This window comes from Poecilia mexicana, unplaced genomic scaffold (assembly GCF_051168715.1).
Source record: "Poecilia mexicana isolate PSO_F unplaced genomic scaffold, ASM5116871v1 scaffold_16, whole genome shotgun sequence".
In the NCBI taxonomy this organism is placed as follows: Eukaryota; Metazoa; Chordata; class Actinopteri; order Cyprinodontiformes; family Poeciliidae; genus Poecilia; species Poecilia mexicana.
The window spans coordinates 2981929-2993926 of NW_028263385.1; the positions used below are offsets into that span (position 1 = coordinate 2981929).

An 11998-nucleotide genomic window follows, 5' to 3' on the forward strand; every position below is an offset into this window, starting at 1 on the left:
ACCAGCAAGTGTTGAGTCAGAGAAGGTCAGGTAGGGAAGGAAGTGTTGCTTTTAGGGGCCGGGTGTGTTTGGCTAAATATATTTCTCCAAGTCAGTTTATTTATTGGTTTGCCCCTAGAAAATAAATAACACAGTTGTTATTTGTTATGTTTGTTATGTTTGCCCCATAACACAGCAAAAGGCATATTACATCTAATTCGGAATAAAACTAAGTACAGGACACACACACACCAAATAATAATAAACAGAAATTATGTGAATATCCTCCTTCGGCCTGTGACCTACCAGCTTAGTTTTACATTTTAATCTGGAAGAAAATATATATTTAAGAGTTACACTGCCTCCCCTCATCGACAGCACTGATTATGTGCTTGGTAAATAAATCATCTGCACAGTCACTTGACGTGTGGTGCAGATTAACGTGGACCTGATAACATTGGAGCAACGATCTGCTGTTTTCCCACTTTAGCTTCAATGCTAGTTAAAACACACACACACACACACACACACGGAGGATTACACAACAGTTTTTAACACATATTTCCTCCAGATATATTTGGTATTTTCCACGCTTAATGCCACTCGACAGAGGTGCGCTGGTTAACGAATTCAACATAAAGACAGGCGAATATTACACAAGCCTAGTTTATGAACTTTACCTAGTGCTAACATTAGCTAGCACAATATGCTACCGGGGACCGCGGCAGACAAAATATGTGACTGTGGTCATAAGTTGAGTAAGATTTCTTCTTTGAAACAGGGTGGACACTTTAGAAGCTGCTAAACGGTGTAGTTTTGTGAAGATTACTTACCATCACATTCTGTGTCCCGTCACCGAAGCCCTGCAGTTCGGGACGGAGTTCTGAGATCTCAGGGAGTCATCCGCTTTAGTCAGCGCTAACCAATCGGAACACGTCTTACATCGCTCGTCCTTAAGCCCCGCCCAGAATGTTCATGTAAGCTTCGCCAAAGCAAATAAAGTTGTATAAGCAAGAAAACGAGTTCAACCAAAAAACTCAGAAAAAGTTTCAACCAAAAAAAAAAAAAATAAAAAAAAATAAAAAAAAATTAATGATTAGGGCTGCACAGTGGTGCAGTTGGTAGAGCTGTTCCCTTGCAGCAAGAAGGTTCTGGGTTTGATTCCCAGCCCCGGTGTTTCTGCATGGAGTTTGCATGTTCTCCCTGTGCATGGTGGGTTTTCTCCAGGTACTCCGCTTTCCTCCCACAGTCCAAAAACATGTCAGGTTAATTGGCCTCTCCAAATTGCCCCTAGGTGTGAATGTGTGTGCATGGTTGTTTGTCCTCTGTGTTGCCCTGCGACAGACTGGCAACCTGTACAGGGTGACCCCGCCTCTCGCCCGAAACGTTCACTGGAGAGGCACCAGCAGCCCTCCTGACCCCACCAAGGGACAAGGGTGTAAAGAAGATGGATTAATGATTTTTGCTTTGATTTTTTTTTTGATTGAATAATTGTGGAACAAATCTAACTCCATATGCATATCCTAACATAAGAGTGAAAAGCTTTTGTATCTTGTAATATTATTTTAATCCCAGGAAGGTGCCAGAAAAATAACACAAGTTGAGAAACTAACGCAGCCGCTGCGGAGGATCGAGATAAATGGCCGCAGTTCTTCACTCTTCAACCCGAGGCTGATGACGTGAAGGATTTCCTGCCACCTCCAGTAACCCTAAGAAACCTGGGCTGCTGTGGTGGCGCAGGGGCAAAGCACGACCCTCATACTGAGGCCCTAGTCCTCGTGGCGGTGGTCACAGGTTCGATTCCCAGCCTCTCTCATTAATCTCTTTCCTGGCTATTTTCAAATAAAGGCCACTTTAAAAAAACAAATAAGAAACCATCTTCAACTAGCAGCCCAAACCCTGATGATGCTAATGCTGTGCTAGCTAACCTAATCAAGATAAGCAATGCTTTAGAAAAGGATCAGCCACAGTTGGTGCAAAGATAAAGAAAACAAACAAAGGTAAACTATAAAACAACAAAATATCATTGAAAAACTGAGTGAAATCAGGCCTCAGTCAGGTTTAAGACCAATGAGTGAAAACAAGTTTTCAGTGTGTCGGACGTAAAGCTCAACAAGCTGTAGCTGTTGTGACCTTTGACCTGAGTCCTAATTGTTCTGGATGTGTCCTCTCTCTTAAGTATTAAGGCAACATTTCTGTAACTAAGTTGACTGAAAAACTTTTTGGAACAAGTCATGTTTGGGTTTCAACAAAATTAATCTAAAGGTTTTATCAATTCATTCACTATATGAAGCAAAATTTCAACAAACAAATTCTGATTTTGGAAGAGGAGACCAGACTTTAAGCAATGTTTGCATCCAGTTGGACATAAATGACAACATGGAAATTTTCTCCTCTGAAATTATTGATTGGTATTAAATATTTTTTTTATGAGGCTCCATAATGTTACAGTTTGTATAATTGTTTTCTTTTGGCAAATTTTTTGTTCTTATGATTTTTTATTGCTCAAAACATGTTTTTGTTCTTCACCAACACAAACATAAAAACAATCTTCCTGCTGTGACCGTCTCTGTTAGCGCCTCCATGTTTCCTGACCTGGTTGTTCCAGGTTCTGGGAATCGGACTGGGTTTTGGTTCTGGTTCTGCGGGTTGTTGACCTTTCTGGTTAGTGACTGATAAGGAGTGACTCCCACTGTTCCAGGATTCCGACTGGATGGTTCCTCCTCTGCCTGCTGCTGAGGGAAGTTACACACGGTTACACCGGAAAACCGGTGGCATCTTCAAAATAAAAGCACGAGGAAAAACCCAAAGGGAGTTTAATCTGTTTCCTTTAACTGATTTTCTACTTGATGCTGAAATACTTTTTTTTTTTTTTAAAAAAACTTCAACAAATAAAATAATAAGGTATAGTAAAATATAATGAAATACAAAAGTTGTATCAGATTTTTTTTCCTTTTAATTTGAAAACCGGAAGTGCGCTGCTGTGTCGTTGCAGGGCGTTTGACGTCAGCTCCTGGTTGAGGCGGGATCTGGTGATGGGAACTGAGTCAGATCTTCCCGGACTGTCCGCCATAAATCCCAGTCAGGAGAAGAACATTCCTCCTGAAAGCAGCTGGGTCACGTGACTGAACCGAACCGGTCCGGGAAGACCAAGATTCGGGAACCTAAGGAGTAGCGGTGGGTCGCGGGTTTTCTCGCGTGATTTTTCTTTGGACCAAAGTGGAAAAAGTAGTGGTTCGCGTCTGAATCCGCCTGGTTCCGACTGAAAACGGACTGAAGGCTCAGCAGGAAAGTTCTGATGGTTCTGATCCAACTTCAGGTTATGTGAGTACAGATCCAAACTTCTGATTCTGTTTGGGTCATAACTTTTTTAGACAGAACCGCGTGAGTCCAGACTGAAACTCAAAGTTTCCAGATATACGAAGGAGCTAAAATCCCGGTTCTGATCCAATCAGTTGCTTTCCATTTCTAGAACCCATCCAGAACTACCAGGAAAATTTTGGAACATTCCGGTTCTGGATCTGGATCCAGTCCGATTTCTGGAGTTTCAGTCTGGAATCCCGGAATGAGAAACAGGAACTAGATTAAAGCTGCAGCAGCTTTAATAAAAACCTGATTTTTTAAATGGCCTCCATGTTGTGACACATAATCTGCTGCTAACCACCCCAGTGTTTCTCTTCCGGTCCTCAGGCCTCCTGCCCTGCAGGTGTCTCCCTTCTGCCACACCTGGATTGAATCTGTGGTGATTAACAGCCTTCTGCACTTTTTGATGGTCATGCAATCATTTGAATCAGCTGTTCTGGAACAGAGGAACATCTAAAACATGCAGAGCAGGGGTCTTGAGGAAGCACTGTGCTAACCGCTATCGACCAAAAATAACCAATCAGAGCCAGGAGGCGGGGCTTAGCGCTGCCAACCAGTCTCATGTCTTCACTGCTAAAGTGCTAATGGCAGAGAAACAAGTAATCGCTACAGGAAAGCCGTTTATCTTCTGCCATCAGTGGCTATGATAACTAGCATTAGCATTCCTGACATGCTATGTTAGCTGTAGAGTTTGTACTTAGCACTGGGATCTTGTCAGATTTTCCGTCTCAGGTTAAACATGTTGACATTGCCAGAAATTATTTTCAGAAAAGTTTCAACCTGCAGCTTTGAAACGCTGGTTTGTTTCCAGAGCCCTGGATGCTAACGGCTGCGTTTGTTCTCACAGATTCTGGTTCCGGTCCAGGCCAGGCTGCTGCGGGCTCTGAGGTGGCCATGACGGTCCTGATGGGTCCTGAGGGGGGCCCGGCGGCGCTGCGGGACGACCCGGCCGACCTCCCAGCTCTGGAGATCAAACTGGTGGCGCTGGTGGTTCTGCTGTCCGTCACGCTGCTGTTCGGGTTCGTCCCGCTCTGCGTCGTCAGGGCAGGTGGCCGCTGCGGCGCGGACCCAGGTACTGGCCCGGTTCTGCTCCGTCCGGACTCCGGACCAGCTGGCTGAGCGATGCTGAGGGTGTGTGTGTGTGTTCTTTAGAGCGGCGGCGCCGCCTGCTGGCCCTGATCAGCTGTTTCTCTGGAGGCGTCTTCATGGCCACCTGCCTGCTGGACCTGCTGCCCGACTTCCTGCAGAGCATCGGCGAGGCGTTCAGGGACGCTGGGATCAAAGTACGACCAACACTAACAGAAACAGCCCATGCTTACCAGGCCAGGTCTACGGCGCCCCCTGGGGGACATGGAGGATTTTTTAACTACTGAAAGTCTTTCTGCTGTCAGGTTGTTGTAGTTTGCTCAAATCTGGATAATGAGATCAGAAGTCAAACATTGTGTTTCATAAAAACGACTAGTTAAAAAGTTCTGACAGTTTTGATCAGAACCGGCCCAAGGCACTTGCAAGTTAAGCAGTTGCTTCAGGCCCCCACACCACCAGGGGGCCCCCAAGAACACCAAGATAACATGATTAAAAATACATGTTTAAAACTACATTAAATGATACAAATTAAATGATGTTACACACATAAAAACAACCTCCTAAACTTTAGTGTTAATCAGATTAAAATAATTTGGCACTTAAACATCAAATCATTACCACTGATATGATGAAAGCTAATGATGATGCTAACGCTAACGGCTCACCTGGCGCTGAGGTGAGCCGTCATGTGACTCGGCTGGAACACGGATGTTTTACGACCCTTGACCTCAGCAGATGAAACATCTCACAGCTGATGGTTCTGAGCCCAGGAACCGGCCCGTTCTGGTCCTGGCAGAACCATTTAATCCAGGAGTCTTCAATGTTTTTCAGTGTAGATTTTTTGATAATAAACTAGATTTAGTGCTGCATCCAATAGGAATGTTTAGCTTCTTTATGTTTTTATTTTAAACACAACGTGTTGGAGAACTTTTAACATAATCAACGTCTCCATTTCTGACTGGAGCAACTATTGGACCCCTACAATCACCACTAACAAGTTAGCAGCTAAGCTAGCATGCTAGCAGCAAGGAAACTAGCATGCTAAACAGTTATTTCTTTTTCTAAACATTGTTTACATATAATTGGTTGATGGAATAATAAATATTAGATAGTAAAGGTTTTTTGGGAATCATTTCCATGAGCTTCATGAACGTTAACAACCTGGAATTAAACTAATTTCCTGCTTCCTTCATGTATCAGGACCGTTTTAGCAACACCTCATTAAATATACTTTAAACTGCTTTTAATTATGTTAAATTATCTATCAAACAAAACCATGTGATCACACCAGTTTGTTACATGTTGGATTTATGTTCATGTGTATTCAAGGACGTAACTTTTAATTTGACAAAATATACAAAAAATGTGTCAGATTGAAAACCTCAGCTTTACATACACGGGATACTGGTTCTGTTAGTTACTCTGGTTGCTACTGGGTTCTGGTTCTGGTACCGAGTGGTGTGTTTGCTGTTCCAGCTCCAGTTCCCTCTGCCGGAGTTCATCGTGGCCATGGGTTTCTTCCTCGTTCTGGTTCTGGAGCAGATCGTCCTGGCCTTTAAGGACCAGTCTCCGCCCCAGCTGGAGGAGCGCCGGGCCCTGATGGCGGACTCCGGCGTCCAGACGGCCGGCGGCGGCCTGGCCCAGCGCCGCAGAGGCTCCGCGGAGCCGGCGGGTCCCCTGCACGCCGCCCCGGGCTCCCAGTCGGCGCTGCGGGCCTTCGTGCTGGTGTTCTCGCTGTCGCTGCACTCGGTGCTGGAGGGGCTGGCGGTGGGGCTGCTGCAGCGCGGCCAGGAGGTGCTGGAGGTCTGCCTGGCGCTGCTCATCCATAAGAGCGTCATCGCGTTCTCGCTGAGCGCGGCGCTGTCCCAGGGCCGGCTACGGCGCGCCGTGGTGTCCGGCTGCCTGCTGACTTTCGCTGTCATGTCGCCGCTGGGCATCGCGCTGGGCGTCGGGCTCACGGAGAGCCGGATGTCGCCGCAGCACAGGCTGGCCCGCTGCACGCTGCAGGGGCTGGCGGCCGGCACCTTCCTCTACATCACCTTCATGGAGATCCTGCCGCACGAGCTGGCTGCCGGCCGCGGCCGCATCCCCAAAGTGGCCATGATGCTGCTGGGCTTCGCCGCCGTCACCGGGGTGCTCTTCATCAAGCTGTAACCATGGCGACGGGGGAACCAGAACCTCTGGCTTGGACTGATGGAGGAGGGCATCTGTCTGTTATACAGGATCTTTGTTCCAATGACGGTCAGAGTTTTACAAAGGGAATTTTCATCAAAGTGATAATTCTCATAAAGTTCTTGGAGTTTAACTAAAGGAGGTGAATCAACCTGCTGCTGCCACGGTCGTAAACCAAACATGATCACTTCCTGTAAAACACGGCAACTTCCTGTACGGCACCAACATCCAATCCCCAACGAGAATATTCAACATTCATGACGTCACTTTGTGTGTTTGTACAACCAGATATTATAAATGTCTCATAATTTAAAACAATCCTGGTCCAGATGTTTTCAGAGTCCGGAGGAAACATCAGCATCAGGAGGCAAAAATCACCAGAAACAGAAACCACAGCGCCCCCTGTTGGACTGCAGAGTGGAGTACAGATGGATAAAAACAGAAATAGTTTTAGATTTAAAAAAAAGAAGATATAAGTATTTATATATTCTGCTTTTATTTTACTGATTAAATGTTTATTTTTTCCTCTTTGGTTTATTTCTGCACCCTGACTGAATATTCTGTATATTCTATTAAAAAAACATCAGCCCTTCTGGTTCTGGATCCTGAGACCAGCTGCTCACATCCTTTCCAGAGGAACATGAATCCATCCGTCAGATCAAACACTTCGATGTCCTGATTAGAAAAATTCAGAATCTGTTTAGTACTGAAATCGCAGGCTGAAGTGACCCAGTTCATATTTTTTGTCAAGTCGGATTTCACACTTCCAGGTAAATGTGTTCTGCAGTGTGAACTTTAAACGACCTGAATGTGTCCCGCAAGCGCAGTAGCGTCATCTTTTCAGTCTTCTGCCAACCGCCATGAAAAGAAGAAGTGCTCAGTTTGCGGAAGTAAACATGGAGGCTAACGGTGGAGCTTAGCTTACATATTGGAAGTTGTGCAGTCTGTCATGGTTGTTTTTCTTCCCGCTTGGCCATCAAGGCGCAGAATAGAGACATTTATCGAGAATCGGTGACAGGTCAGATGAATGCGACCTGGACGTCGGGCCACATTTGACTCGGATACCCAAGTGGCCTGGGTCGCTTTCGGAAAGAATCGGACCTGCGTTGTTCAGACTGTCATGAGAAGATCGGATACAGGTCAGGCTGCAGCGGCACCACATCAGTTTCCCTTCTGATAAAAACAAGTCATAGCAGAAATAACATCGTTTTTCCCCACATGACCTGATTAGTTATCAACCATCTGGGCGGCAGGTGAAACCAGCTGTCCTGATGCGCTTACCAAAAAATTCACCAACATACAAAACCGTTAAATAATCTCAATAATTATTGTTTGCGCTATTCTGTGCGTTTTTTTTCCATTACCAAAATAAAATAAAAAGGGACTCAAAGACCGACTGACCATCAGAGCAGGAGTTTAAATCAGCTCATCAGCTTCCGCTGTGATTAATAATCACAAGATAAACATCCAGCCTGAAGGCCTGATATAACGGACTGAATCAGGGCCGTGCAGAGACCACTAATGGGGCAGGTGCTCAAGCACCCCCAGCCCCCCCCTCTGCACGTGCCTGGACTGAATGTTACGTTTTTAAAGTAAACTCTGCTCAGGGGGCGCAGGCGGTTGCCACAGTAACGGGTGTGTTTAAACAACAGAGTAAAAAGGTCCTCATGGTTCAGAGCTGATCACCTGTTCAGCCGCTGTAGTTTCTGAACGTTCAATAAACGACAAACTTGGACTAACGACCTCGTTCGTCTGAGTTTAAACAAACATCACATTGGACAAACTTAGTTAATTTAGTATTTAACAAACAAATGGCTCCTACCGCGATAATGATATGAAATTAATACAATTAATATTAATTGTCTAATGGGCTCTTTGCACCTAAGGCGTTGACGTCACATCTCCAGGAGCTAATGCGGCTCACTTGTTTCCGCTTTGAGTTACCATGACTGGTAGAAAAGACTAAGTCGTATTTCAGATGCAAAAAAACAATACTATTAACATTGTTGTCTTCCTAATATAATGGGCTTTTAAGTTTTCGTTAATTTCCAAGCGATCCTGAATTAAGAAGATGGCTTGTAAATATCTGTCGCTACCAGTTAACGCCGAACAGCAAAGTTTGCAGCCTTCACTTCACTCCGGATCAGCCTAAAACTACCGGGGATACGGATGGTAAATAAAGGAGCCTCCCTGAGTTATTTCCATGGAATCACTTCTATATTCAGCCTGAAAGAGTTTATGGGAACCAGAGAGCAGACCAGAGCCAGACAGCCGAGCAACTGATCCGCCTGTACATCCTGCTGTAAACACCGTCCTATCTGAGCTCTGAACAAGAAACATGCAAAGGTAATAAAACGAAATAACACGGAGACATGAAGCAACACGGTCATATTTTTCTAAAAGCAGCAACTTTGAACCTGAACAGCTGAACCAGATCTCTGACACCAGAGCTGCGCTACTGTTAAGCTACGAGGCTTGTTGAGCTCCGTCAGGCTTCGGAAGTAAAAAGTCCGAACCGGAACCGAACCCCGTTAGTCTGTGACACTAACGACAATAAACACACATGATATACTTGAAAATAAGATAAATACATTGTCCGTTAGAATGTTCAGATACTTAAATAGCACATTTTACAAGAACAATGTCCGAGAATATTGCCTACTAGCATAAGCTAACGTTAATGTTAGCCACAAAGTTTTAAGTAAAACTCACCTTCGTGTCAGTGAATGTATAACGAGGCGAACATCTAAAACCTTTCTCCAGCTGACTTGTTGGGGCTTCGGATCGATGTACAAACCTTGGCCAAGCCCTGAAAGCACCTGATGTAAATGATATTTGTATTGGATCGGAAACAATCGAGCCACTTTACCCCGAACGCGGAAGCTGAGGTGCAAAGAGCCCATACAGGGGTCCCCAAGCTACGGCCCGCGGGCCGGATCCGGCCCGCCTCCTCATTTGGTCCGGCCCCCTGATCAATACCAAAGAGCATTCAGTGTTTTTTTTTTCATATATATGTGGATTTTTCTTCAACCACCAGGGGGGCTCTTGAGCAGATATGAAACTTAGTAAACCAGGATGCCAGGTCAGAAGGGAGTTAACTACTCCCCACCCAGAGACTGGGTATGCAGCCCCAGTAATGAACGAACCATCTGAGCTGAACGAGACAGCAACTGACCTGAGAGAGAGAATCGTGGCCCGAATGAACACCAGGCAACCCCGACGCCAATTACAACGGCTGAGTGAAGTACCATCAGAAAGTCTCATTGAAGATGTGAATGCAGCATTGAGAACAATCCCTACCAACACCATAACAGAAACCAATGAGCTGATATACAACTCAGCATCAGTGATCCTTGAAATGCTCGGCTATAAGAGCAACCATGAGATCCAATATCCATCATGGAAAAGACGGTTAGAGGCTAAGATCAAGATAACAAGGAGGGAAGTGAGCCAACTGTCAGAGCTCCAAAGAGGTGCAATGAAAAGATCAGTACCCAAGAAGTACAGCCAGATGCCCATACCTGAAGCACTCGAAACTGCCAAACAAAGGCTCCAAGCCTTGGCCAGCCGCCTAAAGAGATACACAAGAGAGAATGAAGCCAGGAGGATTAACCGGCTCTTCTCCACCCAACCAGCTAAAGTGTACTCTCAATGGCAGGGTACTAACAACAGAGCAGACCCACCAAGGCTGGAGACTGAACAATACTGGAAAGGCATATGGGAAAGGGAGGCGTCCCACAACAGCAATGCACAGTGGCTAACCTCTCTACGAGAGGACCACAGCAACCTCCCTGAACAAGCCCCAGTAACCATCACTGTGGCAGATGTGCGCATGTAACAGGTGTAGAATGGATCACGACAGGAACCAGGATTTGCATTGATTTATTCCTGTTTAGAACAAAAACATATTCAGCAGCAGCTCCTGGCTCTGGCTCTCCCACACACACCTCTCCACAGCGCAGCTTGGCGCAAACTGACAGGAATGGGTTAAAATCATCTAAAGTTCACAAATAATAATAAAATAAAATCTGCATTCATACAAAACAATTAAAATAAAACTGAAACAGAAATAATCTGCCCAAAGGTTACAATTTTACACAGTAATATAAAAATATACCAAAATACATGCATTTAACAACCAGATAACATTTTGAAATAACTCACATACCTGTTTAGAACAAAAACATATTCAGCAGCAGCTCCTGGCTCTGGCTCTCCCACACACACCTTTACCATCCAAAAGAACAAAAATAAAATAACCATGTTGGCACGGTAAACTGAATAAATGCAAAAAACGTGGGAATTAAATACCCAGAACAGTGCTGTGCTAAACATCAAAAAGTTAACCAACTATTTACAACTTATGAGTTGAACAGCATACTTTTCCTTTTTACATTTTTAATATTTTAATGTACAGCAGAAGACAACTCTGTGCGCTTACCTCTCCACAGCGCAGCTTGGCGCGAACTGAGGAGGGCAGCGGGAACACACAGGATGTGACACGGAGACAGGAAACAAGAAAATAAAAGCTTCTCCACCAAAATAAAATACAATTCAAAAACCAAGGAAAAACTAAAATGGGGATGGATTTGGGGCCACATTAGGATCCAAAATAAAACAGTATAAAACAGAAATAAGTGCAAAGGTGACAGCAATCATGTAAATTCAACAAGGTGTTTTGAGAAGGTTCATCAAAAAAATAAAAAATTTAAATTAACTCAGCTACACGCACAATCCTGATCCAGAAGGATCCCTCAAAGGGTTCAGTCCCATCCAACTATCGGCCGATAACCTGCCTCTCTACAACATGGAAGCTCATGTCAGGCATCATAGCAGCTAAGATAAGCGGGCACATGGATAAATACATGAACACGGCACAGAAGGGCATCGGCATAAATAGCAGAGGAGCCAAACACCAACTCCTTGTAGACCACACAGTCGCCCGAGACTGCAAAACCCGACACACCAACTTGTGTACGGCTTGGATTGATTACAAGAAAGCCTATGACTCAATGCCACATACCTGGATCATTGAATGCTTAGAGATGTACAACATCAACAGGACTCTAAGAGCCTTCATTGCAAACTCGATTTGAAGCCAACTGCAAACCACTTGCACAAGTGTCCATCAAATGTGGCATATACCAAGGAGATGCTTTGTCCCCACTGCTGTTCTGCATAGGCCTGAACCCCCTTAACCAAATCATCAACAAGACTGGCTACGGATACCGACTCAAGAATGGGGCCACCATCAGTCACCTCCTTTACATGGATGACATCAAGCTGTACGCCAAGAGCGAGCGAGACATCGACTCACTGATCCACACCACCAGGATCTACAGCACTGACATTGGGATGTCATTCGGACTAGAGAAGTGTGGCCGGATGGTTACAAAGA

The 11998-nt window shown here is 45.0% G+C and overlaps 1 protein-coding gene across 2 annotated transcripts; it reads left to right on the forward strand.

Annotated features, from left to right (window-relative positions):
- Positions 1–2966: 2966 nt before the first annotated feature.
- LOC106910393 (zinc transporter ZIP1) lies at positions 2967–7209 on the forward strand. 2 transcript variants are annotated; one of them, XM_088013800.1, is made up of 4 exons: positions 2967–3156; positions 4190–4414; positions 4495–4625; positions 5905–7209. In XM_088013800.1, the coding sequence occupies exons 2-4, from the start codon at positions 4237–4239 to the stop codon at positions 6580–6582; spliced, it is 987 nt and encodes a 328-aa protein (XP_087869926.1). In that variant the 5' UTR covers positions 2967–3156; positions 4190–4236; the 3' UTR covers positions 6583–7209. The 2 variants fall into 2 exon arrangements, with proteins under 2 accessions (XP_087869926.1, XP_014832494.2); XM_014977008.2 differs by having other exon boundaries at positions 2968–3303.
- The last annotated feature ends 4789 nt before the right edge of the window (positions 7210–11998 follow it).

Bases quoted from the DNA above. Each gene is read 5' to 3' on its own strand.
- LOC106910393 (XM_088013800.1), top strand. From the start codon at position 4,237: ATGACGGTCCTGATGGGTCCTGAGGGGGGCCCGGCGGCGCTGCGGGAC. The intron at 4,415-4,494 runs GTACTGGCCCGG...TGTGTTCTTTAG, and splicing joins CCGCTGCGGCGCGGACCCAG to AGCGGCGGCGCCGCCTGCTG. The intron at 4,626-5,904 runs GTACGACCAACA...TTGCTGTTCCAG, and splicing joins TCAGGGACGCTGGGATCAAA to CTCCAGTTCCCTCTGCCGGA.